A 27,530-nucleotide genomic window follows, 5' to 3' on the forward strand; every position below is an offset into this window, starting at 1 on the left:
CAGAAAAAGAAGAGAGATGGCTCAAACAAACTCAGAAGTAAAAGAGAAGTTACAACTGATATCACAGGCCATATATGACAAACCCATAGCTAATATCAAAATCAATCATTAAAAGATGAAAGCTTTTTCTCAAAGATCAAGAATAAGACAAGGATGCCCCCTCTCACTACTTTTATTAACCATAGTATTGGAAGTCCCAGCCACAGCAGTCAGACAAGAAAAAGAAATAAAAGGAATCCAAATTGGAAGGGAAGAAGTAAAACTGTCACTATTTGCCAGTGCCATGATACTATACATAGAAAACCTAAAGACTCCACAAAAAAAAACTGTCAGAATTAAGAGATGCATTCATTAAAGTTGCAGGATACAAATTTAATATACAGAAATTTGTTTAATTTCTATACACTAATAGCAGACTATCAGAAAGAGAAATTAAGAAAACAATCCCATTTACAACTGCATCAAAATGAATAAAATATCTAGGACTAAATTTAACCAAGGAAGTGAAAGCCTGTACTCTGAAAACTACAAGACATTGATAAAATATATTGAAGACAACACCAGAAAATGGAAACATATAATGTGTTCATAGATTGGAAGAATTAATATTGTTAAAATGTCCATACTACCCAAAGCAATCTACAGATTTAATGCAATCCCTATCAAACTACCCATGGCATTTATCACAGAACTAGAAGAAATAATCCTAAAATTTGTATGGAACTACAAAAGACCTCAAATAGCCAAAGCAATCTCGATAAAGAAGAACAAAGCAAGAGTTATCATGCTCACTGATTTGAAACTATACTGTAAAATTTTAGTATCAAAACAGTATGGTACTGGAACAAAAACAGACACACAGATCAATGGAACAAAACAGAGAGCCCAGAAATAAACCCTTATATGGTCAATTATTCTAGGATAAAGGAGGCAAGAGCATACAGTGGGGAAAAGACAGACTCTTCAGTATATAGTGTTGGGAAAACTGGACAGCTACATGCAAAAGAATGAAACTAGACCACTTTTTTACACCATATACAAAAATAACTTCAAAATGGATTAAATACTTAAATGTAATACCTGAAACTATAAAACTCCTAGAAGAAAACATAGTCAGTGACCTCTTTAACATCAGAGTTATCAGTATTTTTTTAGTTGGATCTGTCTCCTCAGGCATGGGCAACAAAAGCAAAAAAAAAAAAAAAAAAAAAAAGGGACTGCATCAAACCAAAAAGCTTTCACACAGCAAATGAAACCAACAGCAAAACAAAAACGCAACCTACTGAATGGGAGAAGATATTTGAAAATGATATATCTAATAAGGGGTTAATGTCTAAAATCCATAAAGAACTCATACAAATCAATACAAAAAATCTGATTAAAAAATGGACAGAGGACATGAATAGACATTTTTTTCAAAGAAGACATACAGATAGCCAACAGGCACATTAAAAGATGTTCAACATCACTAATCACCAGGGAAATGCAAATCAAAACCACAATGAGATACCACCTCACATGTGTCACAATGGCTATTATCAAAAAGACAAGAAATAAAAACTGTTGGCAAGGATGTGGATATAGAAAGAACACTTGTGCACCATTGATGGGAACGTAAATTGGTATAGTCACTATAGAAAACAGTATGGAGTGTCCTCAAAAAATTAAAAATAGGACTACCATACAATCCAGGAATTCCATTCTTTACGATTTATCTGGAGAAAACAAAAACACTAGTTTGAAAAGATATGTGTGACCCCAATGTTCATTGAAGCATTATTTACAATAGCCAAGATATGGAAGCAACCATAGTGTCCATCAGTAGATGTATGGATGAAGAAGATGTGCCATATATATATATATATATATATATATATATATATATACCATAAAAAAAGAATAAAATCTTGCCATTTGCAATAACATGGATGGACTTAGAGGGTATTAGGCTAAATGAAATTTCAGGCAGAGAAAGACAAATACATGATTTCAATTATGTGTGGAATCTAAAACAAAACAAACAGTAAACAGAAACAGACTAATAGATACAGAGAACAAATCGGTGGTCACCACAAGGAAGGGAAGTGGCAGGGAGGAAGGGGGTGCAGAGCAAAATAGATGAAGGGAATTAAGGGGTACAAACTTTCAGCTATAAAATAAATACATCTCAAAATGTAACATACAGCATAAAGAATATAGTCAATAATATTGTAATAGTGTAAGGTGACAGATGGTAACCAGATTTGTGGTGATCATTTTGTACTATATAAAAATATCAAATCACCATGTAGTATACCTGAAACTAATATAATATTGTGAGTCAATTATATTGATACTTTAATTTAAAAAAACTTTTACTTCACAAAGCCAATGAGATATCAGTGTTATTTATTACCACATACTGGTACCTCATGAATAAACATCAGTTTACCAAAAAAATGACTGCATCATTGCAATAATTAGTTTGACTTTGAATCATTTCACTTCCCCCAATATATTTATCTTCCTTTTTCTTTTAAACAAAAAATTCAAACCAAAATTCACCATTATGACTTACTTTTACAAGTAGGAGGGCTTGGATTCCAGACACCTATTGTCTTATTTTCCAGTCTGCAAGAAATGGAGGCTGTGCCTAACATTGAGAAGTCAGGGTCACAGCTGTAGGTGACAGAAGAGCCATAAGTGTAGAAGTCTTCATCTCCACCATTGTGCTTCCCATTGCTGATGGCTGGAGGAGGCTCACACTTGGCAACTGAGATGAGTGAGTGAAGAGGAAGAAATAATTAAGGAAAGCATCCTTACAAATCTAACATTCATGATGCAAATTCTAATGAAGGGTATAAGAAGCAGCAAAGATGCACAGGAGCTTTATTACATAACATGGTTTAGGTTTAGAGGCAAGTCAAAAAAAGTCTTTACTTACTTTCGCAAATGGGGAGAGGATCACTCCAGCCAACTCCTTTATCTTGGATCTCACAAAAACTAGTGGCTGAGCCAATTAAGATATACCTGAGTAAGATAGGATCAAAGATTTTAATGGAATTCTTCCTACTATAAATTAAGTTGAATAAAGGAGTCTGAACAAATGGATTTTTTACTCAATATTAAAAATGAAGAAATAATGTTTTTTCAGGTAACATTTCCTATTGAGAACTCCATTTTGTAAAATTTTACCACTGCAATGAGATGTGTGTGCTCACTTGTTCTTTTATTCTGTAATCTATTATTGGACGCTGACTAGATATCAGGCATGGAGTTCATTCAGAGCTCAAGCAGGACAATGTAGAGTAAAAGACTCATTTGAGTGTGTTCTGCAATTTTCTTTGGATGAGTGTACCAGCCAGATTACTGGCCCCAAACTCTCTTGCCCTCTGCTTTGCCACCTCCTGACGTCCAGATGCTTGCCCTCTCTCATACGCCATTAACTCCCGCTTCATGACTCCCCATTTCTATGGCTCTTGACAAGTCCTAAGCTTTCTTCAGTTTGTTTTACTACCCCATATGAATTATGGTAACAGAAAAAAAAAAGCATCAGTAGTACAATTTCAAATTGTACTATTATCAAGGAATAAACCTATGATGTGACAGAACACTAATATAAATGTTACCTTCAGCAATCTAAGAGGTCCTGAAATTTATTTACCAATAACTTTTTAATGATAATTTAATAGTCATTTTAATAAGGTAAGCTACAATAAGAATTAAGCATTTCTTTATCTTGAAATTTCTTAAAAATGTAATTTTTCTAACCTAGCCAGGAAACCAAGTGAAAAGTGTTGTTTTTGGTTATTCCAATAGGAACACTTTGGTGTTCCAACAGGATGTTAGTTCTGAATCTTCTCACTTTCCCTCTTGGGAGCCATACACAGTAAGGGAAACAGGATAAACATGAGAAAATCAAACAAAATGAAACAGTAATATCAAAAAATGGAGAAAAAATGTTAGATATAGATGACAAGTATAGGAGAATCAACATATACTTAATTAGACAACCTGAAGAAGGAACACAAAACAGAACAAAATAGCTATCTTTAGATATATTACTGGTAAACATTACAGAAATAAAATAATATTTTAATCTACATTTTAAAATTGTACATCATATAGCAAAGAAAAATTGAACCAAATTGTCCATATCAAAACAACTAAGAGTAGGATTACTAGATTTCAAAGATAAAGAATATCTTTGGACAGCCAAGCAAAGACTAAGTCACATATAAGAGTAAAAATCCCAGAGTTCTCTAAAGCAACATCCTCCAGAAAAACAGACACAACAATATCTATAAGATATTCAAGAAAAGAAAGTATGAGCCAAGGACTATACAGCCACATTATCTTTTAAGTAGCAAAGCCTCAGACAGTATTTAAAACTGCAATAATTCAACAGTAATTTTCACTCAAAGACTTTTCCTTGGAATCACCAGAGGACAAACTATAGCCAACCAAGAGATTACAGGAGAAGCTAGCAAAAACAAAAACAAAAAACAACTGATAGTGAGTACTGAGCATGCAGATCTAAGACAAAAAGGTGTGGTTAAGAGTGACTGAATGAAATATAAATGTTATATGCTCTGACAAGCTGAGATGATATAACTAACAAAAATAGGAGATCCACCAGAGGACAGACAGCAGAAGCAAGAAGAACTACAATCCTGCAGCCTGTGGAACAAAAACCACATTCACAGAAAGATAGACAAGATGAAAAGGCAGAGGGCTATGTACCAGATGAAGGAACAAGATAAAACCCCAGAAAAACAACTAAATGAAGTGGAGATTGGCAACCTTCCAGAAAAAGAATTCAGAATAATGATAGTGAAGATGATCCAGGACCTCGGAAAAACAATGGAGGCAAAGATTAAGAAGATGCAAGAAGTGTTTAACAAAGACCTAGAAGGATTAAAGAACAAACAAACAGAGATGAACAATACAATAACTGAAATGAAAACTACACTAGAAGGAATCAATAGCAGAATAACTGAGGCAGAAGAATGGATATGTGACCTGGAAGACAGAATGGTGGAATTCACTGCTGCGGAACAGAATAAAGAAAAAAGAATGAAAAGAAATGAAGATAGCCTAAGAGACCTCTGGGACAACATTAAATGCAACAACATTCGCATTATAGGGGTCCCAGAAGGAGAAGAGAGAGAAAAAGGACCTGAGAAAATATTTGAAGAGATTATAGTCGAAAAGTTCCTTAACATGGGAAAGGAAATAGCCACCCAAGTCCAGGAAGCACAGAGAGTCCCATACAGGATAAACCCAAGGATAAACATGCTGAGACACATAGTAATCAAATTGGCAAAAATTAAAGACAAAGAAAAATTATTGAAAGCAGCAAGGGAAAAATGACAAATAACATACAAGGGAACTTCCATAAGGTTAACAGCTGATTTCTCAAAAGAAACTCTACAAGCCAGAAGGGAGTGGCATGATATACTTAAAGTGATGAAAAGGAAGAACTTACAACCAAGATTACTCTACCAGGCAAGGATCTCATTCAGAGTCGATGGAGAAATCAAAAGCTTTACAGACAAGCAAAAGCTAAGAGAATTCAGCACCACCAAACCATCTCTACAACAAATGCTAAAGGAACTTCTCTAAGTGGGAAACACAGAGACGAAAAGGACCTACAAAGGGTTAGTTTGATCTGTTTAGGATTACACAGTTTGTGTTAGAAACAGAAGTGTAGTTTACTGATTTAAATTTAAATGCTTCTTCCATTCAGTCCTTCTGTATTGCCAAAGCTGGCACATTCTTCACTATGTCAATATAGCTTATCTTTACTCATTTAAAAACCAGCACATATATCTATATGAGATATAGATATATAGATACGTGGATATAGATATCACTCCTTGTCCAAATATATATTAAAAACCTTTTCATCTTAAAAGAATGAAACACCTACAAAATTGTGGTTTCATTCCAGATGCATGAAATGCAGGATATTAAAATTCTTTTAATGTAGGATACTTTTTAACCACACTCATTTTTTCTCTTCTTTCTCTATAATTGTTTATTTCCCTTACTATGTATATTTAAGCATTGCTTCTGAATAATCCTAAGAGATTATAGGAAACTAAGATAGGATGTAACTTTCAATTTTATCCATTTGAGTCCTTCCAATCCCAAAGGTCATTTTAAGCCTATTTACTATTTAATATAAAATTACTTGGCTTTCTCAATGCAAAGTGATTGTTGGGTTTAATTTTAATATATAAGCAATTTAGGCCATTTCATCTTGGTAGTATATCTTGAGAACAAAAAGTCATGATGTATTCATGGAGTAAGAGTCTAGAGTTACAGCCTTGTTGTTGCAGTCTGCAATCACTATGTTTAGAATAACCTCTGTGTGCAAAAAAAAAAAAAAAAAAAATCTTTAAGTCACAGGTCCTGAGTTGGGGGGCGTATAGTGGTGGTAGGATGAAATGGAAATAGTCCATATGGTTTCTGCTCTCATAGAACTTTCTAAGTGATTTCACAGTTGGTCTAGTGCTCTTTAGTATCTTTCCTTAATAAGTAAGTGCCTATAAATAAAATGGATAATTGTAAAAAAAAAAAAGGGGATATGAGGGAGAGAGTGGAAAAAAAACCACACTCATTGATTGCTTCATCTGTAAGTGCTGGAAGTAAAATCAACCTATAGACATATATAAGTACTTAACATTAATGTTGAATACAAAGTAAACACTAAGATAATACAAATGACATAAATTTACTGGTAGAAAAGACAGAGGGGCGGGGAGGGAAGGAGAGAGTACAAGATAAGTTTACTGTTACTTATAACAAGGAACAAGTTTAAAAATAAAGATAGAAATAAAGAAGGTATTTAAAGGTATATATAATTATATAAAGGTATATAATAATTATATACAGGTAACCACTAGAATCAAATTTTGAACTCTCCTAAATATATATATATATATAAAACTGCACATATATACATATAGTATAAAATATGAAATAATATGAGAAAATTAAACCTATAGGTATCACTAATATCAATAAATGTAATTGGACTTGTCTCCTTTTGAAAGAAAAAGACCTTTTAGTTGCAACAAAATTCGACTCTATGTTGTATACAGGAGACAAATCTAAAAGTACCTCAGATAGGTTAAAAACAAAAGGAGGGGCAAAGTTATATAAAGCAAATGCAAACAAAAAGAAAATAAGGGATACTGGTTTTAATATCCTATAAACTGGACATCAGAATCAACATCCTTAAATTACACAAAATGGGCATATTATGGTGTTAAAGATTTTGATTTGCAGTGAAGAGCTATAAATATTTATGTACCAAAATATGTAGTAGCAATTTTAACAAAAAAAATACATGGGACATAAGAAAAGTATGCTATTATTTATCAAGAATTTTTGTGTTATTAAATAATTATGAAATTAGTTTACTTTAATTCTTATCTTTAAGCTTGAGATATATAAAGGAAAGCATAATTAAAGATTCAAAAGAGCTAATAAATAAAGTATACCTGGTATGTATATATCAAAGTCTGTATACTAATAGTAAACAATGTAACTTCATTTCAAGTACCTATGGAATATCAATTAAAATTGATTATATATTATGAAGTACATAATATTCTAAAACATAGAAACCTTAACAAATTCTAAAAAGTAGAAATAATACAAGTAATATTCTCTGTTAGTCCGGAAGTCTTAGTAACCAATGGAGGAATGCTTCTACCACAGCAAAAGTTCCATTAAACTAAGGTTGCTCAATTTAGCAAATAACCAGGATGCCTAGTTAAACATGAATTTCAGGTAAACAATAAACATTTTTTAGTATAAGCATGCCCCAAGTATTGCATGGGACATACTTGCACTAGAATTAAACCAGGAATCCTGTATTTTATCTGGCAAATTACCTGGCAAATTAAACTTGAAGTTGGGTCTCATCAAGTCTGGGTCCTCAAGCAAATGAATAAACAGACAAAGAAGGGTGTTACTTTCCTGACTGAGGTGATTAATCCTGATTAGCCATGGGAAATTGGGTTGCTTAAAAGCAACAATGGTGATGATGTATACGTCTGGAAAGCAGGGAGGTTTCCTGAGCACATTTTTGTATTATTTTCATGCCCTCTAATTAAAGTCAATGAAAACTATAACAACCCAATACAGGCAGGACTGCTAATGGCCCAGACCCTTCAAGAATAAAAGTTCAGGTGATCCCATTACGCAAGGAACCACGATCAAATGAAGTGGTTGCTGAGGGTAAAGTGGATATGGAATGAGTAATAGAAGCAGGTAGTTATAAATACTAACTACAACCACATGACCAGTTGCAGAAATAAGGACCATAATAGTTATAAACATTTCTTTCTTATTTTCATATGAATAGATTTGGTCTAAATTAAATTTTTTTCTCTTTATTTTTTTCACCCCTCTACCATCTAAACAAGATGTGTTAATAGTAGTTTAGCTTATATCTCAGTATTTAAATTACAAGATATCAAAGGGGAGGTATGACTTTGCTTAAAGAGGATTGTCTTTGGGGGAGAGAGTTAGCATGTTTTCAGTTTTATGAGGTATAGTTGCATTATGTAAGTTGGAAGCATAATTTTGCTATTGCTTTTATCTGGAAGTTAAGCTAAGTATGGTTAAAACAAGTGCATATAAATACCAAATTTGACAAGGGATGGACCCTGGTAGATTCAAATTATGTCAACTTAACTAAGCAGAAATTACATTTTCCAGAATTTTCTTCCATGCATAGCACCAAGTTAGTGTTGTCCATAAGAGACTATGGAAATGAATTAATAGCCAAGTTCTGTATATGCTTGAAAGGTCAGAGCAGAGCACAAGACGTGACTGCAGTTCACACATATTGTTGCTTCTCTGTGTTATCACCTTATTGGCATTGGGCACAGCCAGGACTACAGCAAACCCAGCTCCTGGAGGATGTCCTCCTTCATGTACTCCAACTTCTGATCCAAGTACATTAGCACTGTGGGGAAGGGCAACAACTTCTACAAGACATTCCAATCTTTGAAGCTGAAGGCTAAGAGGCAGTGAAAGAACAATGTGAACCCCAGTCTATACTCATGGGTATACTCTAATCCATACTGTGACTTCCAGTCTATACTCCACTCAACCATGAGGGTCCCATTTTGGTTTTGCATCTCTCACTTCACATCCACCTTCCCTTTTTGACTACCTGCCCTGCTGACCTCAGGCCACGTTAGCAAACGTAGAAGAAACAGTCTCCTGTACACTGCTTCACCAGCTGCCAGTACTCTATCAAGTCAGATTCCTGTAGTAAATCCCTTATTTTATATTTATGTATATATAACCCTAACCCTAACCCTAACCCTAACCCTAACTGGACGTTTTTTTAATATATGTATATATATGAAACATAGATATAATATTATTTATATTTATATTTCTCTGAATGAGTCCTGACTAATATAACTAACTGATATAAATAGACAAGAAAAAGAAATTAAAATAAAAGAAACATAAAAAATGGAAAGTAAGAGGTAAAATAATCACTATTTACAGAGGATATGATTGGAAACTGGGTAATCCCAAGAGAATTCAACTGCAAGACTATTATGAATAATAAAAGAATTGAGAAAGTTAGCTTAGATATCAAGTTAACATGCAGAAATCAATAGTATATATATATATATATAGTATATAGTATATATGTATATATATGTATATATATATATATATATATATATATATATATATAATGTTAGAATATTTAATGGAAGAAAAGACCCAATTTAAAATAGCAAAAATAAAATGCCTAGGTTTAAACACTTCAAGAAATGCAAAATCTATATTAAGATAATGTTGAAACATTCTTGAAGAAACAAGAGAAAAACACTAAAATGAATGGGGCAGAACATGCCACCCCAAAATAGGCCACTTTGGCATCAGGATTATTTTCAGCTAAAGACACCTGAAAATCAGCAGATGCAAGAAGAGGTTTCTGACCTCCCCTTTTCTTCCTGAAAGCAGATCAAACTCCCATGTGAAAGATGCCTTTTCTATACCAGGAGGAAAGAACATTTTTATCACCAGAGGTGGAGTATTGATTTCACAGAGAAATCTGTACTGAAGGCCTTGTTAAAAATAATGCTTATCTCCCTTTAGCCTCCCTATATATTTTGGTACTTTTCCACAATTACTATTCTTTCATCAATCTAATATATAAGCACTTAGGCCTAACCACTTTGAGGTTCTTCATTTTCCTGTGAAGGCTTCCATGTACATATATAAGTAAGATTGATATACTTTTCTCCTATTAATCTATGTCAATGTAATTCTCAAGCCTAGCCAGAGACCCTAAGAGGCTAAAGGGAAAGGTTTCCCTTCCCCACAGTAACATATTCTTGTCTAGGGAGACTCAACATTAAAAAAAAAAATCTATTCTCCTAAAATTAAGTTAAAAGCTAATCCAACACTGATTTTTTTTCTTTTTTTAATTTAATTTAATTTATTTTTTATACAGCAGGTTCTTATTAGTTATCAATTTTATACATATTAATGTATATATGTCAATCCTAATCTCCCAATTCCTCACACTATGACCACCCCCCACCAGTTTCCCCCCTTGGTATCCATACGTTTGTTCTCTACATCTGTGTCTCTATTTCTGCCCTGCAAACCAGTTCATCTATACCATTTTTCTAGGTTCCACATATATGCATTAATATGCGATATTAGTTTTTCTCTTTCTGACTTATTTCACTCTGTATGACAGTCTCTAGGTCCATCCACGCCTCTACAAATGACCCACTTTTGTTCCTTTTTTTGGCTGAGTAATATTCCATTGTGTATATGTACCACATCTTCTTTATCCATTCATCTGTTGATGGGCATTTAGGTTGCTTGCATGACCTGGCTATTGTAAATAGTGCTGCAATGAACACTGGGGTGCATATGTCTTTTTGAATTATGGTATTCTCTGGGTATATGCCCAGTAGTGGAATTGCTGGATCATATGGTAATTCTATTTTTAGTTTTTTATGGAAGCTCCATAACGTTCTCCATAGTGGCTGTATCAATTTACATTCCCACCAACAGTGAAAGAGGGTTCCCTTTTCTCCACACCATCTCCAGCATTTCTTGTTGGCAGATTTTCTCATGATGCCCATTCTAACTGGTGTGAGGTGATACTTCATTGTAGTTTTGATTTGTATTTCTCTAATAATTAATTAGTGATGCTGAGCAGCTTTTCATGTGCTTCTTGGCCATCTGTAGGTCTTATTTGGAGAAATGACCATTTACGTCTTCTACCACTTTTTTTTATTGGGTTGTTTGTTATTTTAATATTGAGCTGCATGAGCTGTTTATATACTTTGGAGATTAATCCTTTGTCTGTTGATTTGTTTGTAAATATTTTCTCTCATTCTGAGGGTTGTCTTTTTGTCTTGTTTATGGTTTCCTTTGCTGTGCAAAAGCTTTGAAGTTTCATTAAGTCCCATTTGTTTATTTTTGTTTTTATTTCCATTACTCTAGGAGGTGGATCAAAAAAGATCTTGCTGTGATTTATGTCAAAGAGTGTTCTTCCTATGTTTTCCTATAAGAGTTTTATAGTGTCTGGTCCCACATTTAGGTCTCAAATCCATTTTGAGTTTATTTTTGTGTATGGTGTTAGGGAGTGTTCTAATTTCATTCTTTTACATGTAGCTGTCCAGTTTTCCCAGCACCACTTACTGAAGAGACTGTCTTTTCTCCATTGTATATCTTTGCCTCCTTTGTCATAGATTAGTTGACCATGGGTGCATGGGTTTACCTCTGGGCTTTCTATCCTGTTCCTTTGATCTATATTTCTGCTTTTGTGCCAGTACCATATTGTCTTGATTACTCTAGCTTTGTAGTATAGTCTGAAGTCAGGGAGTCTTATTCCTCCACCTCCATTTTTTTCCCTCAAGATTGCTTTGGCTGCTCGGGGTCTTTTGTGTCTCCATCCAAATTTTAAGATTTTTTGTTCTAATTCTGTAAAAAATGCCATTGGTAATTTGATAGGGATTGCATTGAATCTCTAGATTGCTTTGGGTAGTACAGTCATTTTCACAATATTTATTCTTCCAATCCAAGAACATGGTATATCTCTCCATCTGTTGGTATCATCTTTAATTTCTTTCATCAGTGTCTTACAGTTTTCTGCATACAGGTCTTTTGTCTCCCTAGGTAGGTTTATTCCTAGGTATTTTATTCTTTTTGTTGCAATGGTAAATGGGATTTTTTCCTTAATTTCTCTTTCTGATTTTTCATCACTAGTGTATAGGAATACAAGAGATTACTGTGCATTAATTTTGTATCTTGCAACCTTACCAAATTCATTGATTAGCTCTAGAAGTTTTCTGGTGGCATCTTTAGGATTCTCTATGTATAGTACCATATAATCTGCAAACAGTGGCAGTTTTACTTCTTCTTTTCTAATTTGTATTTCTTTTTCTTCTGTGATTGCCGTGGCTAGGACTTCCAAATCTATGTTGAATAATAGTGGCGAGAGTGGACATCCTTGTCTTATTTCTGATCTTTGAGGAAATGCTTTCAGTTTTTCACCATTGAGAATGATATTTGCTGTGGGTTTATCATATATGGCCTTTATTATGTTGAGGTAGATTCCCTCTATGCCCACTTTCTGGAGAGTTTTTATCATAAATGGGTGTTAAATTTTGTCAAAAGCTTTTTCTGCATCTATTGAGATGATCATATGGTTTTTGTTCTTCAGTTTGTTAATATGGTGTATCACATTGATTGATTTTCATATATTGAAGAATCCTTGTATTCCTGGGATAAATCCCACTTGATCATGGTGTATGATCCTTTTAATGTGCTGTTGGATTCTGTTTGCTAGTATCTTGTTGAGGATTTTTGCATCTATATTCATCAGTGACATTGGTTTGTAATTTTCTTTTTTGTAGTATCTTTGTCTGGTTTTGGTATCAGGGTGATGGTGGCCTCATAGAATGAGTTTGGGAGTGTTCCTTCCTCTGCAGTTTTTTGGAAGAGTTTGAGAAGGATGTGTGTTAGCTCTTTTCTAAATGTTTGATAAATTCACCTGTGAAACCATCTGGTCCTGTACTTTTTTGTTTCTTGGAAGATTTTTAATCATAGTTTCAATTTCAGTGCTTGTGATTGGTCTGTTCATATTTTCTATTTCTTCCTGTTTCAGCCTTGGAAGGTTATACCTTTCTAAGAATTTGTCCATTTCTTCCAGGTCGTCCATTTTATTGGCATAGATTTGCTTGTAGTAGCCTCTTAGGATGCTTTGTATTTCTGTGGTGTCTGTTGTAACTTCTCCTTTTTCATTTCTAATTTTATTGATTTGAGTCCTCTCCCTGTTTTTCTTGATGAGCCTGGCCAATGGTTTATCAATTCTGTTTATCTTCACAAAGAACCAGCTTTTAGTTTTATTGATCCTTGCTATTTTTTTCTTTGTTCTATTTCATTTTTTCTGCTCTGATCTTTATGATTTCTTTTCTTCTGCTAATTTTGGGTTTTGTTTGTTCTTCTTTCTCTAGTTCCTTCAGGTGTAACATTAGATTGTTTATTTGAGATTTTTCTTGTTTCTTGATGTAGGCTTGTATTGCTATAAACTTCCCTCTTAGAGCTGCTTTTGCTGCATTCCACAGGTTTTGGATCATCATTTTTTCATTGTAATTTTTCTCTAGGTATTTTTTGATTTCCTCTTTAATTTCTTCAGTGATCTCTTGTTTATTTAGCAATGTATTGTTTAGCCTCCATGTCCAACACTGATTTTTAAATATGCCTAACTTTAAAGTTCACATAGAAAAATAAACAAACACATATTGTCAGGAAAATCCTAGAAAAGAAAGGTAGTAAGATAGGACTACCCATATTATTATTAAAGCATATTATAAAACATCAGTAAGTAGATGACTGTGAAATGTGTATATTAATATATAGGCAAAACAATGGCATTGAATAGAAAGTCCAGAAATAAACACAGATATATATAAGAATTTCATATAGTATCAAAAAACACTCTCATATCATTAAATTGAAGATGGACTTTTTATTTTTATTTATTTTTTAACTGTGCTTTGTTTTTAATTATTTTTTTAACCTTTTATTTATTTATTTATTTTTTAATTAGTTTCTGCTTTATAACAAAGTGAATCAGTCATACGAAGATGGACTTTTTAATAAATAATGTATGGATAACAGGAAAGCCATATGGAAAAATACAGACTGGGACATGTACCTCATACTGTATACTCTATAATGACTCCAAATGGATCAAAGCTTTAAATATTAAAAAATATGTAAACATAGAATGTAGTAGAAGAAATCTAGGCAAATAGTTCAAAACCTTGTATTTGGGAAGGCCTTTTAAATTATGACCTAAAATTCAGAAGCCTTTTAAAAAGGAAGACTGATAAATTTGACAATATAAAAAATTTCTCCTCAAGAAAAAACATACTAAAGCCAAGTCAAAAGAAAAATAATATACTTGGGGGAAAAGTTGCAGTTCATATCAGAAACAAGGTCTAAACTCTAATACACATAGATTCATGTGAATAGGTGTATGTATATATCTTAGAAATTAAGAATAAAATGGTCAACAGGTTAATAGAAAAAATAGGCAAAGTACATGCCAAGTAATTCACAAATATTTATTCACAATAAGTGCAAACATCTCTCGAAAATATTAAAATATGCTCAATTTTACTCAGAATAAGTGAAGTATACATTTAAACCATAGTAAGATTTCATTGTTACCTCTAAAATAGGAAAATTTTCAAAATTTTTACAAGGTTTGAAAGTTTGACAGCACACTTAGTTGCAAAGGTTATGGAGAGACAGACATTCGTATACTCTGCAAAACCATGTAACTCCTACAGAGAGCAATTTGCAAATAACTTTCAAATTTTCAAATATATGTATTCTTTGACCCAGGAATCCCACCTTGGGAATTTACCATACAGATATAACTTATATGTACAAGGTTATGTATTAGAGCATAGTTTAGAACAGCAAAAGATTGGAAATATTCATGGATCCATCAAAGAGATTACTAATCCATGATACATCACACAATAAAATGCTATGCAGTTGTAAAAGGGAATTAATGAGAGACCTCTCTATGCACAAACATAGAGATATCTCCTGTTTATATTGGTAAGTAAAAAATAAAGCAAGATTCAAAACTACTTTTGTTATTGGAAAGGTGCAAAATAAAAATATATACTAATTTCTTAGCTTGTATATGTAAAAGTAAACACTGAAAAGGTACATAAGAAGCCAGTAAAGGTGGGTCCCTGTTTAAGGATGGAAAGGAATGGTGCAATGACAATGGAATGGAAGTGAGAATTCTCAGTGTATATCTTTTTAAAAAATATATGAATGCATTAGCTATTTTTAAAAATTAATTTAAAAGAAAAGTATTGTCTCTAGCTTGCCTCTCACTCACCCTTCTGAACAGCTGAATTCTATTTGTGATCCAAAAGAGTAATCTGTCTTAGCTGTCACTTGCCCGTTAAGTAATTCTCCCATGCTTCCACATCGTTTCTCTGAGAGAAAAATTAAAATGATGATTAGTGATTCCATGTACTCATGGATATGGCATTAGAAAAGAGAGCTGATGGATCACTGTGGTAATGAAGTCTATGGCCCAGGATTTAACACACTGACCAGGGAGCTAAGCTCCATTCTACATCTCCAGCATGTACTTTGAACTTAAGCCACTCAACATGGATGTCCTTGGTCACAAAGAAACAAAAATGTATAGATTGTGTGTGTATACCCCTACAACTGGAAAAACATCACAGAATTTATTCTCAACTAAGTGAATCACAGCATCTTCTTCCAAACACAGCATATATTTGGGGTGAGGTTTCTTTGAAAACTGCATTGCCATTTTCTAGCAACATAACTTTTTATGATTTTATAGAGTGAATCTAATTTTCAATGTACTAAAATTGAATTTGTAGTTCACTTCCAAAAAAAATTTCTTCCTGAATATATTGTAAAGGATAGACATTTTCCAATGCAACTAGGTGGCTCTTAATTTTTTTGTTTTATTCATTTGTTTGTTTATGTTTTTCAAAAAGTGGCACACATGTGTACATTGAAATCAGTAACTGACAAACCGAATTGTTTCTTAGTGACCAAAGACACTCATTTGCATTCATAAAGCTTAGTTCCTGAGATAAATTTGCAAAGAAGTAAAAAGCACAAATAAGAAAAATAAATGTTCATACGTACTGACACAGAAGTCCCTGTATTTCCAACTGCCTGTTGAGTCACAGGTAAGACCGTGACTTCTTGAAGTTGTCCTACTGTAGCCAGGGCGGCAGCTGTATTTCAGAGTAGTTCCAGTTTCGAACTCTGTCTCATTCAACTCATTTATTGGAGAAGCAAATTGTAAATAAGGGGGAGGACCACAATTGCCTGGACACCAAAATGACAAAACACCAAAATTATAGCTTGGGACACAGCATCTTAAAATTTCAGTAGCATTACTTTGGAGCAGGAACCATTCTTTTCTCCTCTAATCAAGAAAAATAGTAACTGCTATTATCCCCACTGTTCAGTGAATCCAGTAATTAGTAATACATGTTTGTTGATTAATGACAATGATACTGATAAAAGCCATAAATTTTTCACCCCTTCTCTCCTGTAAATGAGGTGATTTAACTTAAAAGGATGGCAGACATGATTTCATCAGCCTATTCATCAGTTTCCTCATATCTGCTGACTCAGATATATCCATGCAAATCCAGAAGTCCTACAATTTCCTTCAACAGAAACATTATTTCATTAATAATAACATTATGTAACATAGGTTGACTCAGGGAACAGAAACTGGGTGGCTGGGAGAAGGATGAGAATAACATTTCTCACTTGTACTCTTTTGTACCCTTTGGATTTTGAGTGATCTGAAGGGAGACGTATAGAGCCCTTGAAGCATAAAAATCTTTATCCTGCTTTGCCTGCAAGAATGAAATATAGGGCTGATTTACCTTTCAGGAGCCGCAGTAGAATAATATACTTCCCCTGTCCATTCTGGATAAACCCACAGACAGTGAAGATTGTTTAGTCAGGCTGACAGATAATACAGATTTGTTTCAAGTCTTGGTTGGGGACAAATAGTTTTGGAAATTCCTGGAGAAGAAATTCTAAGGGAAAATGTCTATAAAATGGACTCTTTTATGGGTAAAGTAAATTCCCCCTATATTCTAAATAATTCCAAATCACCTTAAGTTCAGAATTCCAAATAAATTCCAAACTTCTGATCAAATAAACCCTTTGTTGCTGAAGCTGGATTTCTGCTAAAAGCTTAATCAGCTCTTCGCTAGTCTTGAAGGTGAATGAGTAGATGATCTTGAATGTTTGTTGACAATCTGAACTTGTCTCCCTATTACTCACCAAGAACAGTAGCCAACAGAGCAGCAACCAGGGTCACTTGGAACAGAATTGGATCAGAGACTCTCCAGGGCCCAGAGAAAGGCCAAGATGCCATTGTCCCCTTTCTGTGAAGGATCATAATTGGAGCTCTCTGTTGCTTCGCTGACACTTTTCTGCTGAAAGAACTCAATTTAATAAACAATCATTGAATTCCTACTTGTCATAAAGCACTAGGATCAATACTATGGGATCCATGTCTTGAAGAAATTACAGCCTAGAGTGAAAGAAAATATAGGTGCACAAATGTTACAACACAAAACAGTGGGTGTTAACCTCTGCAGAAGCACTCTGCTCTTAAGAGAGATTAATTCCAAGTGTAGAGATGGGAGGTGGCTGAATCTGAGTCAGGTATGCTGTAGATGTTAGAAAATGGATGCAGGGCAAATTGGGGGAGCAGTATATAACACTACAATTTGGCTGGAAAGTAAGGTGTTGGAGATGGTTGTTAAGTAGGAGGGCAGATCATAGGTGTGTCTGAATGGGTTGTAAGGGCCAAGGTTAGGAACTTATGGACACTATTCTTTGGGGAGTAAAGAGCCATTGTTTGTTGTTTAGATTTTGGTTTTGGTTTATTTGTTTTTAATATGTCCTTAGAGTGACACATTATTGTGCTTTAAGATCACTAGAGTGGATGCATACATGATAGATTGAAGTGAACAGAGAGGAGAAATGGAGAGGTTGATTAAGAAGACAATTGTGATTGACCAGGTGAGCCACAGAGATGATCTGACTAAGGAAACAGCAGAGGAGTTAGAGAAAAGGAAACAAATGTAAAACAAAACAAAACAGGACTTCCCTGGTGGCACTGTGGTTAAGAATCCTCCTGCCAATGCAGGGGACACGGACTTGATCCCTGGTCCGGGAAGATCCCACATGCCACGGAGCAACTAAGCCCGTGCATCACAACTACTGAGCCCGTGCTCTAGAGCCTGCGAGCCTTAACTACTGAGCCCGTGTGCCACAACTACTGAAGCCCGTGTGCCTAGAGACCATGCTCAACAACAAGAGAAGCCACCGCAATGAGAAGCCCGCACACCACAAGGAAGAGTAGCCCCCACTTGCCGCAATTAGAGAAAGCCCACACGCAGCAACAAAGACCAAATGCAGCCAAAAATAAATATTTAAAAATTAAAATAATAATAATAATAGTTCAAAAAAAATTTTTTTAAGCAGAAAATGATACGATAGAGAAAAAGAGTTGGATCATCATGTATAACGTTGGGAGTTCCTCATGACAACTGTCAACCAAGGCAATAAACCAAGCAATTTGCAGTTTTGGAAAAGAAATCGTTTTATCTATAGATATAGATATATGTAGATACATATAGATAAATAAATAAAAATAAAAATATATGTGACAAATATACTTTCATTACTTAATCAGACTATTTAAAGACATATTTAAAGCAAAATCATGAAGGATGTTTTTCTCTTCACCACACTCCTGTTCCCGTTGGAAATAAACAGTATACCTTAAATTTACATTAGAAATAGTCTTTGTCCTCAAAGGAATATATGAAATTAAGACCCAATGAAATACTAAATTTCATCTTTTATTCTGATATTTCTGTTAGATCCACACGATTCTTACGCTCCACATGTGTCCATAATTCATACTAACTGCATATCCATTTAGATAAAGGGAGTCCCCTCAATATTTCCCTTAAAGATGTTTCTGTCCCAAACTGAGGGGAAAAAAGTTCATAGTGGCCCTTCTCACTATGTGGAGGGCCCCAACTTCTTCAATGAGCAAGGACTCATCTAAACTTATCTTTCCAAAACTCAGTTCTGACATTCAGTCCTCCACCTGCTGTCAGTTGTGGGCAACTCCACCCCACGTTACATCCTATCCCATGAGCTCTGGACATGGCCACTAGAACAATTCCACCAAAAAATAAGTTTAACCTGTTCAACAATTTATCAAATACTTTGGTTACTAAAAATATGTTTGCAGAATTTGTACTGAATGAATTGAGAAGAGCCAGGACCAGGGTTCTGAGCCCCTTTCTTTCTTGTTTCCCTTCTCTGTTTTCCTAATACCTCCATCCTGATCTCTAGTCTCTACTCCTTCTGCGCTAGCAGTCTGATGAGACTGGAGACAGTTGCAGGTAACAAAAATACTGAAAATGCTCCTTCAAAGAACATATTCATTCGCTATGTTCAAAAAGAATATTTATAATCATTGAATGTATTCAAAATGAATATATCTTAGAAAAACATTAAGTAAATTGATAATGTGATAAATTCAGCAGATCGATTTCAGTGAACTGATCCTTCAGAAATGGGCATTGGAAACCAAACTGGTTTCCAATGACTAACTTTCTAGTTATAATCCAGCTGGTCCGGACACCCTGCATCCCTGACATTTCCAAACACTTTCTTACCTCCTACCCCTGCCCGTATCATCTTCCCTCTCACACTTTCCTCTTTAATTCCTACTTATTCTAGCAGTCCCTTCTCCAATGTCCCCTCCTATCCTCCAGACCAATCTCCAACTTCCAATTACAATTGAGTGTTTATAACTCTGATTCTGACTTGGCTTAACTGACATCTGAAGTCTGTCTTCCCCACTGGACCATAAGCTCCTTGAAGTCAGAAGGTGAGCTCTTAATCATGCCTTACATGGTATCTAGCACTGTGCCTTATTCAAAGTGCTCAATAAATGTTTGTTGAATTTACACTCAAAAGCACCTAGTGCTAAAATATGTTTTAAAGAAAAATAACACTGTTCCATATCTACTCTTACAGTGTTTGCTGTGTCAAGGTCAGATTTTAGCTGATTTTTAAAAAAGGTACATCTTGGGCTTCCCTGGTGGCGCAGTGGTTGAGAGTCCACCTGCCGATGCAGGGGACATGGGTTCATGCCCCAGTCCGGGAAGATCCCACATGCCACGGAGCGGCTGGGCCCGTGAGCCATGGCCACTGAGCCTGCGCGTCCAGAGCCTGTGCTCCGCAACGGGAGAGGCCACAACAGTGAGAGGCCCGCGTACCGCAAAAAAAAAAAAAAAAAAAAAAGGCACATCTTAATAAGAACAGACCCTAGCGATTTTACTCTTGGCTGTTCCCCATCCTTAACCCGAAGTTATCATATCATCAACCATAAAACGTAGGATAGTAAGGAGGGAAGGAGGGAAACACCACAGTTTATGACAGGAGCTAAAAGGCAGCCACACATACAGACCCTACCCTGCGGTGAGGGATTTACATCATGCAGTCTTGTAACAGGGCCACAGACACAGTGCTGGGGACACAGCAGGATAGTATGTGGCCAGACCCTGGGCATGGAATCAGACCCAGGCCATGCAGGTTCAAACCTGGTTCCACAACATGGGAACTGTGTACGCATGGGCAAGATACTCAGCCCTCTAAGCTCCTCTAAGCTTCAATTTCCTTTTTCATAAAATAAAAATAACTACACATGTCTCTCAGAATTGATGAGAGGGCTTGGTTTGGTGCATGGACAGCACATAGCAAATATTCATGAGAAACGTTAAGGAAAAGGGTGACAGAGCTGGTGTTGGAATGTGATTCTGACAGAATGGAACTCCTAGAGTCAAAACATCATCATGATAATGATATAAAATTACAATGGCTGCAATTCCAGGGGACTTTAGCTAAGCCCTGGTGAAGAGGAAAACACGCTGGACTTGGGCCAGAAGTCTTGGTCAGGTCTTCACTGTGGCCCGTGATAACAGTGAAACCCAGTGCCGCACCCAGAGCAGCAAAGCTGGCACCCACGGGGGGTCCATCCTGGGCTTCTTCTTCCCTCACCAGGATGTCTTCCTGGAAGGAACTCATCCACCCCATGACTTTGACCATCATCCATGAATCACTCACAGACCTCTGGGCCCCGTTGTCTCCTGTAAGTGCAGAAACATACATGTTCCATAAACTCAATTGTTAATAAAAAATCTTACTCTGGGGCTTCCCTGGTGGCGCAGTGGTTGAGAGTCTGCCTGCCGATTCAGGGGACACGGGTTCGTGCCCTGGTCCGGGAAGTGCCGCGGAGCGGCTGGGCCCATGAGCCATAGCCACTGAGCCTGCGCGTCCGGAGCCTGTGCTCCGCAACGGGAGAGGCCACACTGGTGAGAGGCCCGCGTACCGCAAAAAAAAAAAAAAAATCTTACTCTGCCCTATTACTTACCACATGTCAATTTTGAGCCATTCAGGCCTGCCTCCTTTACTCTTGTTGATAATTAGAAAATTCCTGTGCTGAGCCTCATGACTGTGGATCTTTCTAAAAGTCGGTGAAAGAAATCTCAGAAAATAAGAAGGAATTATTTTCTCTTCCCCTGAAGCTACAGAAAAGCAGATATCTACATCATAAAATTCACCTGAAAATGTTATATCTAACAAAGGAGATGGTTTCTTTGCCACTTGAGCATATCTTCAACCCTGGAAAAGTCTATAATTCCGATAGGTTATCTTAGCAAATTATTTTTTGTCTTGGATAATATTTAAATTAACTATTCTGTTTTTGAAAGTTATAAATACTTGTGAGTTTTCTTTGCAAATCCAAAAATAAATTGTTACACTTTCTTCTTCACTTGAAATCCTGAATGTAAATTAAAACTTTTGACAGTTGGATTTCTTTTTTTTTTTTATTTCAGCTTTATTGAGACATACTTAAATTGTAAGATACTTAAAGTGTACATCATGGTGATTTGACAAGCATACACATTATGAAAGGATTTCCCCCTGCTCCCCCATCTAATTAATTAACACATCCATCACATCACATATTTATCTTTTTCCCCCAGTTTCATTAAAAAATAATTGGCATACATCATTTCATAGGTTTAAGTTGTACAGCATGAAGATTTGATTTACACATATTGTGAAATGATTACCATAATAGGTCCAGCTAACATCCATCTTCTCATATAGATACAATAAAAAGAAAACAAAGAGGACTTCCCTCGTGGTTCAGCATTTAAGACTTCTCCTTCCATTGCAGGGGATGTGGGTTCGTGCCCTCGTTGAGGAACTAAGATACCACATGCCCCAGGGCAACCACCCGGAGCCCGAGCACCACAGCTAGAGAGCCCACGTGCTGCAACTACTGAGCCCACACGCCACAACAAAGATCCCCCGTGCAGCAACTAAGACCCGATGCAGTCAAATAAATAAATAAATAAATATTTTAAAAATGTAGTAACACTTAAAATTTAAAAAAAGAAAACAAAGAAAATAAAAGGGAGAAATTTTTCCTTGTGATGAGAACTCTTATGATTAATTCTCAACAACTTTCCTATATATCATGCAGCAGTGTTAGCTGTAGTCATCATGCTGTACATTGCATGCCTAGCACTTATTTATCTGATAACTGGAAGTTTGTACCTTTTGACCACATTCTTCCAATTCCTCCCCCCACCCCACCCCCACCCTCCACCTCTGGTAACCACAAGCCTCCTTCTATAAATTTGTTTTGGGTTTTTTGTTGTTGTTGTTTGTTTGTTTTAGCTTCCACATAGAAGCGTATCTTTTATTTTTTTTTTTCTGGAAATAACGTTTAAGTTCTACTCTCTTAGCAAATGTCAATTGTACAATACAGTGTTATCACCATGTTTAACATTAAATCCTCAAACCTTCTTCATCTTATAGCTGAAAGCTTATATCCCTTTACCAACCTCTCCATGTTTCTCCCACCCCCCAGTTCCTGGCAACCACTTCCTAGATTTCTTATTTAAGCAAAAACCAAACCAAAACAAAACAAAACCCTTTTTCAAAATTTGTTATAATATGACTCAAGGTTCAGCTCAGTATTTCCAGCTGCTTCATTTGTATCTCCCAGGCACCTTGAATCCAACATATTCTAAACTAAACACACTATCTTCCTTTCAACACTGCTTCACCTTTGCTTTCTGTCTCAGCTAAGGTAATAATCACCACCCAATCTCCCAGACTAGAAACCTGAGTCATCCTAGCCTCCTCTCGCTTGCCACCTTTCCATATTCAGAGTCACCAAGTCTTGTCACATTGGCTGTAGCAACACTAGAATCTGTCATTCTCTCTTATACCCACTTCCATAGTCCTGGTTTATGTTCTCCTAGTTCCTTTCACCCCACCCTACACCACAACAAAAGCCTTCAACAACTGTAAGCCACCTTCCATGTTGATGCTGTTATATTCCTAAAATGCAATTTTACTTAAAAATATCCATGGTCCCCAATTCTCTAGGTCCCCACAGCTCTCCCAACTCTCCCTCTACTTCTGCTCACTTAAAACATTGTGCTTCAACCACATGCAAGTGCTTACCTTTCCCAAAACATATCCTGGAACTTTCTAAACACCTTCAAGCATTATCGTATGATGTCTCTTGAGCATGAATACTCTTACCTCCAGCCTCCCCGTGATACACTATCCAGATCAAATGTCACCTCCTTGGTGAAGAATTGCCCAACCCTCTCCTCAGGAAATATCAGTCTCTGCTATGCTTCCCTAATACTTTGCTGATACCTTCATTGTAACACCACACTGTATTGTAACTATTCACTTTTGCCTCTTGCAGTAGATTATAGGTCCCTTGGAGACAAAGAAGGTGTTTATTCAGCCTTCCACTTTCTAACCCAATATTAACTGGCATAATAATAGTTATCCAATAAATGTGAAATAAATGAAATTTAATTTTGTTTTATCTTCAGAGTGAGAATGACTAAATACCTACTGAGGACCAAATGAAATAATGTGTAGAAAGTTCTTTATAAATTTTGAAGAGATGATTCAGTAATTTGACTTCCCTTACTAGTTCTCAGGATGTGTGGTGGCTCAGTGGGCCAGGTGTAGCATTTACAGTTCATCATCATGACCCACTGTGGTCCCTCAGCAGAGCCTGCACAGGACTCAGCAAACCACAGAGTATGGAGATGGAGCCTAGAACTTGTGAGCTGAGGAGACCTGAATTTGAGTTCCAGCAATACCAGTCAATTTCTGTGATCTTGAAGAAGCTACATCAGCTCCTCAGATCTCAGTTTCTCATCCTTAAAATGATGACATTAAACTTGGATTATCTTTCTATTCCCTACAAACCCTAGAATTCTGTAATTGCCCACTGAAAATCTAAGACTTCCCTAGCAAATGCCCTCATATTTCAATGACATCATCACCTTTTAAATTCCTATAGAAATGAAACCAGCTCAAGAACTATAGTCACCATGGAGGGTCTCTTATGAAAAATACCATTGGCACTTGCCAAGGCAGTACAATTTGAGAGGCTCTGGGAAAATCCTCAGCCTCCAAATTTCTCCTCCCATTAGAGATTACTTTTTAAGTCAATGTATTTATTTTATCTAAACTCCCTTTTTAAAAATTCAGATACTTCTGGAAAGAAATAATTTTTCTCCAATCTCAGGTGGAGTGTCTCCTGACTTACACCTGCACTCTCAATCACATAACTTTCAGACTCCAGAAAGAACTTGCTTCCAAAAAATTCTCTTCTTTCCTAGAATTTCTTTGTCTCTCTATCAGCTCCTTCCTTCTGTACCCATATTATATTCAAATGTATCTCTAAACTTAATACAAACCTTCTTTGATGCTTCTTCCTCTTCTGGGTACTCTACTTTGTATTCTCCTTTACTACTACATTTAGGGACAGAACAGGAGTCAGCAAAGACAAGGGTGGTTGAAGAATTAAAGCTAAAACCAGAGAAGTACTACGTCTTGCCCAACCAAGGGAGAAGGGAATTTCAAGAAGTAAAGTTAATTAACATTGCCAGATTTAAAAAGTGAGGGAAAGGAGATGAGGACCATAAAGGCTTCTAGCTTCAGAAACTAACTGGAGGCTGACCAATATCCTCCTTATGATTAAATCTAAAGATCTTTGCTATCAGTGGTGGAGGAGACATGGAGGGGTTAATAAAATCTGTAAAGGAAATTGCACCAATTTTCAGAATGTAGACTCTGAAAACCAGGTCTCCGGTGACTCCCTTTGGGACATCTGGCTTACATCCTGCCTCAGCTGCCCTAGGTGGAGAGGTAGCAAAGGATTAACAAACAAACACACTCAACTTTTAGATGCAATAATAAGAGCAACTTCTTACTTCTTTTTTGCTTCAGTGTATTTTATTAGCATGCATTATTATTCCCCCATTTATAATAGAAAATTGAGGCTCAGTAGGGGTTAAAAGTACTTTCCAAGTCACACTGTCCCCTAATGCAGTACCCCTGAAAAGATTTCTATTGAAAACACCCCCAAGTTTGGTCTCTGCATTATCCTTCTAATCTTGTATTCCTTAAAGGGCCAAACTACCAGCCTTTCCCCCAAGGTGCCCTGGATACTCCACTGACCTTCAGGTAGCCAAGGAAGAAGACTCTGTCATCGTGCCTTGGGTAGTTTGTAAATGAGGAAAACTGCTTTGATCTATAATAGGCTTAGTTCCTCCCCATATAAGAGTTTACCAGAACACCCTGAAGCTGGCTAGTAATTGCTCCACCAAAAAGTCCCTGAATTCCACCCATGTGGTTGGCTGTTCAGGGACGGCCAAATAGAAATGGATGGGCAGAGACTCCCTACTGGCTCAGTGAATGATTAACAGCATAAGTAAAGCAACAGTGTTTATCTAATCCCCTTCCTATTCGCTAGCCCTCTTTCTTGATAACATGTCGCAATTGTTTACTTTCTCCTCTGCCAACCATTTCCCCTAAGTGGAAATGTAATATAAATTTGATGCCAGAATTCTTTTTTTTTTCTTTTTATAAACAAAAGAAGGTTATACAAGATGCAAACCAGCTGGCCTGGAAAACTTAGATACTGCAGGGTTCAGACTAGGTCCACAAAAACGATCCACTTTCTGTGATTCTAGGTCCATCAGGCTTTCCTTGGGTTCAGGGACAGATGACCTTCCCCTGTACTGGTCTCCATCTCACTCCAAGAAAGTACAGAGGGTGAAGAGTTCCGGCAATATGCTGAGTTGCTTGGCACATGATCAGTACTCCAGAAGTGCATGACCTCCAGAAGTTGGTCTATCACTGAGTGCTGCTCAGAAGGATGCAACAAAGGGCCAGCCATGTTTGTTATCACATGTGGTCCTAAGAAGGACCACAAACCCTGACATTATCCAATTAAGCTCTTAATCCTCAGGATTAAGGTTTGTGTGCTCAGGGGACTGCTACTAAAGAGCAATTCTTCCTGACCACTTCACCTTTTCTGTAATAAACACCAAAAGTCCTATAAAGTTTTCAGAAAAGGAGTTGAACCACAGTAGAAGTTTTGACAAAAGATAGGAGATTTGAACAGGGCTTTGAATGAAAAGTGGAAATTATTAGATGAAAATAAGAACGATACTAGAGGTAAAGAGAACATAGACCAGGAATTCCCTGGCGGTCCAGAGGTTAGGACTCGGTGCTTTCACTGCTGGGCCCAGGTTTGAGCTCTGGTCAGAGAACTATGACCCTGCAAGCCATGCGGCAGGGCCAAAAAAAAAAAAACAAAAGAGAGAGAGAGAGAAGCATTTAAGCATGGACCAAGTCACAAAGGTAAGGCTGATTTGCTGATTTTTGATTTGACAAGAATGAGTATAAAGAGGATACAAAACTATGCAGTCTTGAGAACGAAGTTGGAGGAAATACAACCTTTAAAGCTGGGTCTTCAAATACCATTTCTCAATCAGCTGGAATCCTTTTCTTTACTTGCCATAGTGGCTGTTCCAAATTTTTCTCTCCAGGTCACCAAATTGTCTTACTCTCAGCAGATGATCTTGCCTCCTACTTTACTAAGAAATCATTCCACGTTAGCTTCTATCTGCCTCAAATTGTCTTCTCTATTCACTTCTGTTTCAGAAGCGGTTTCTTTTCTTTCCTTCCTTATTTTCAATGTATCTTCCATCCTGAAATATTCCCTCAGTCTTGTCAAAACCTCAAATTCAAGTTTTCTTCTGTTGTGAGATGTTGAACTTCTCAAAAGAATCTCCTATGTTTCCTGCCTACTTTTTCTCTATAATCATCCCCCCCACCTCCCATTGTGGTCTTCAATCTGGCTTCCTCCCGCCTTTACTGACACACCTCTGTGAGGTGTGCCCTTGTCTCCAAATCCAAAATTTCTTTAACTCATCACTTATGACTTCTCGGCAGCCTCTAATGTTGCGTGCGGATCATCTCCTTTCTGAAACTCTCTT

The 27,530-nt window shown here is 36.2% G+C and overlaps 1 protein-coding gene across 5 annotated transcripts in view; it reads right to left on the minus strand.

Moving 5' to 3' along the window:
- Positions 1 to 25,837, minus strand: part of LOC309801416 (C4b-binding protein alpha chain-like) — a 43,388-nt gene extending 17,551 nt beyond the window's left edge. Inside the window, exons 1-6 of one of the 5 annotated variants that reach the window (XM_082616260.1) lie at positions 25,705 to 25,837; positions 17,380 to 17,531; positions 16,216 to 16,401; positions 15,422 to 15,521; positions 2,924 to 3,009; positions 2,558 to 2,752 (exon numbers count right to left, since the gene is read on the minus strand). In XM_082616260.1, the coding sequence (XP_082472386.1) occupies positions 2,558 to 2,752; positions 2,924 to 3,009; positions 15,422 to 15,521; positions 16,216 to 16,401; positions 17,380 to 17,497 (685 nt within the window). In that variant the 5' untranslated portion in view covers positions 17,498 to 17,531; positions 25,705 to 25,837. Of the gene's footprint in view, positions 1 to 2,557; positions 2,753 to 2,923; positions 3,010 to 15,421; positions 15,522 to 16,215; positions 16,402 to 17,379; positions 17,535 to 21,131; positions 21,260 to 21,562; positions 21,584 to 25,704 lie in introns of those variants that run through there. The other 4 variants (XM_082616261.1, XM_082616259.1, XM_082616258.1 and 1 more) reach the window with 4 other exon arrangements.
- Between the last annotated feature and the right edge of the window lie 1,693 nt (positions 25,838 to 27,530).

This window comes from Mesoplodon mirus (assembly GCF_964341445.2).
Source record: "Mesoplodon mirus genome assembly, chromosome: 3".
Taxonomy (NCBI): Eukaryota; Metazoa; Chordata; class Mammalia; order Artiodactyla; family Ziphiidae; genus Mesoplodon; species Mesoplodon mirus.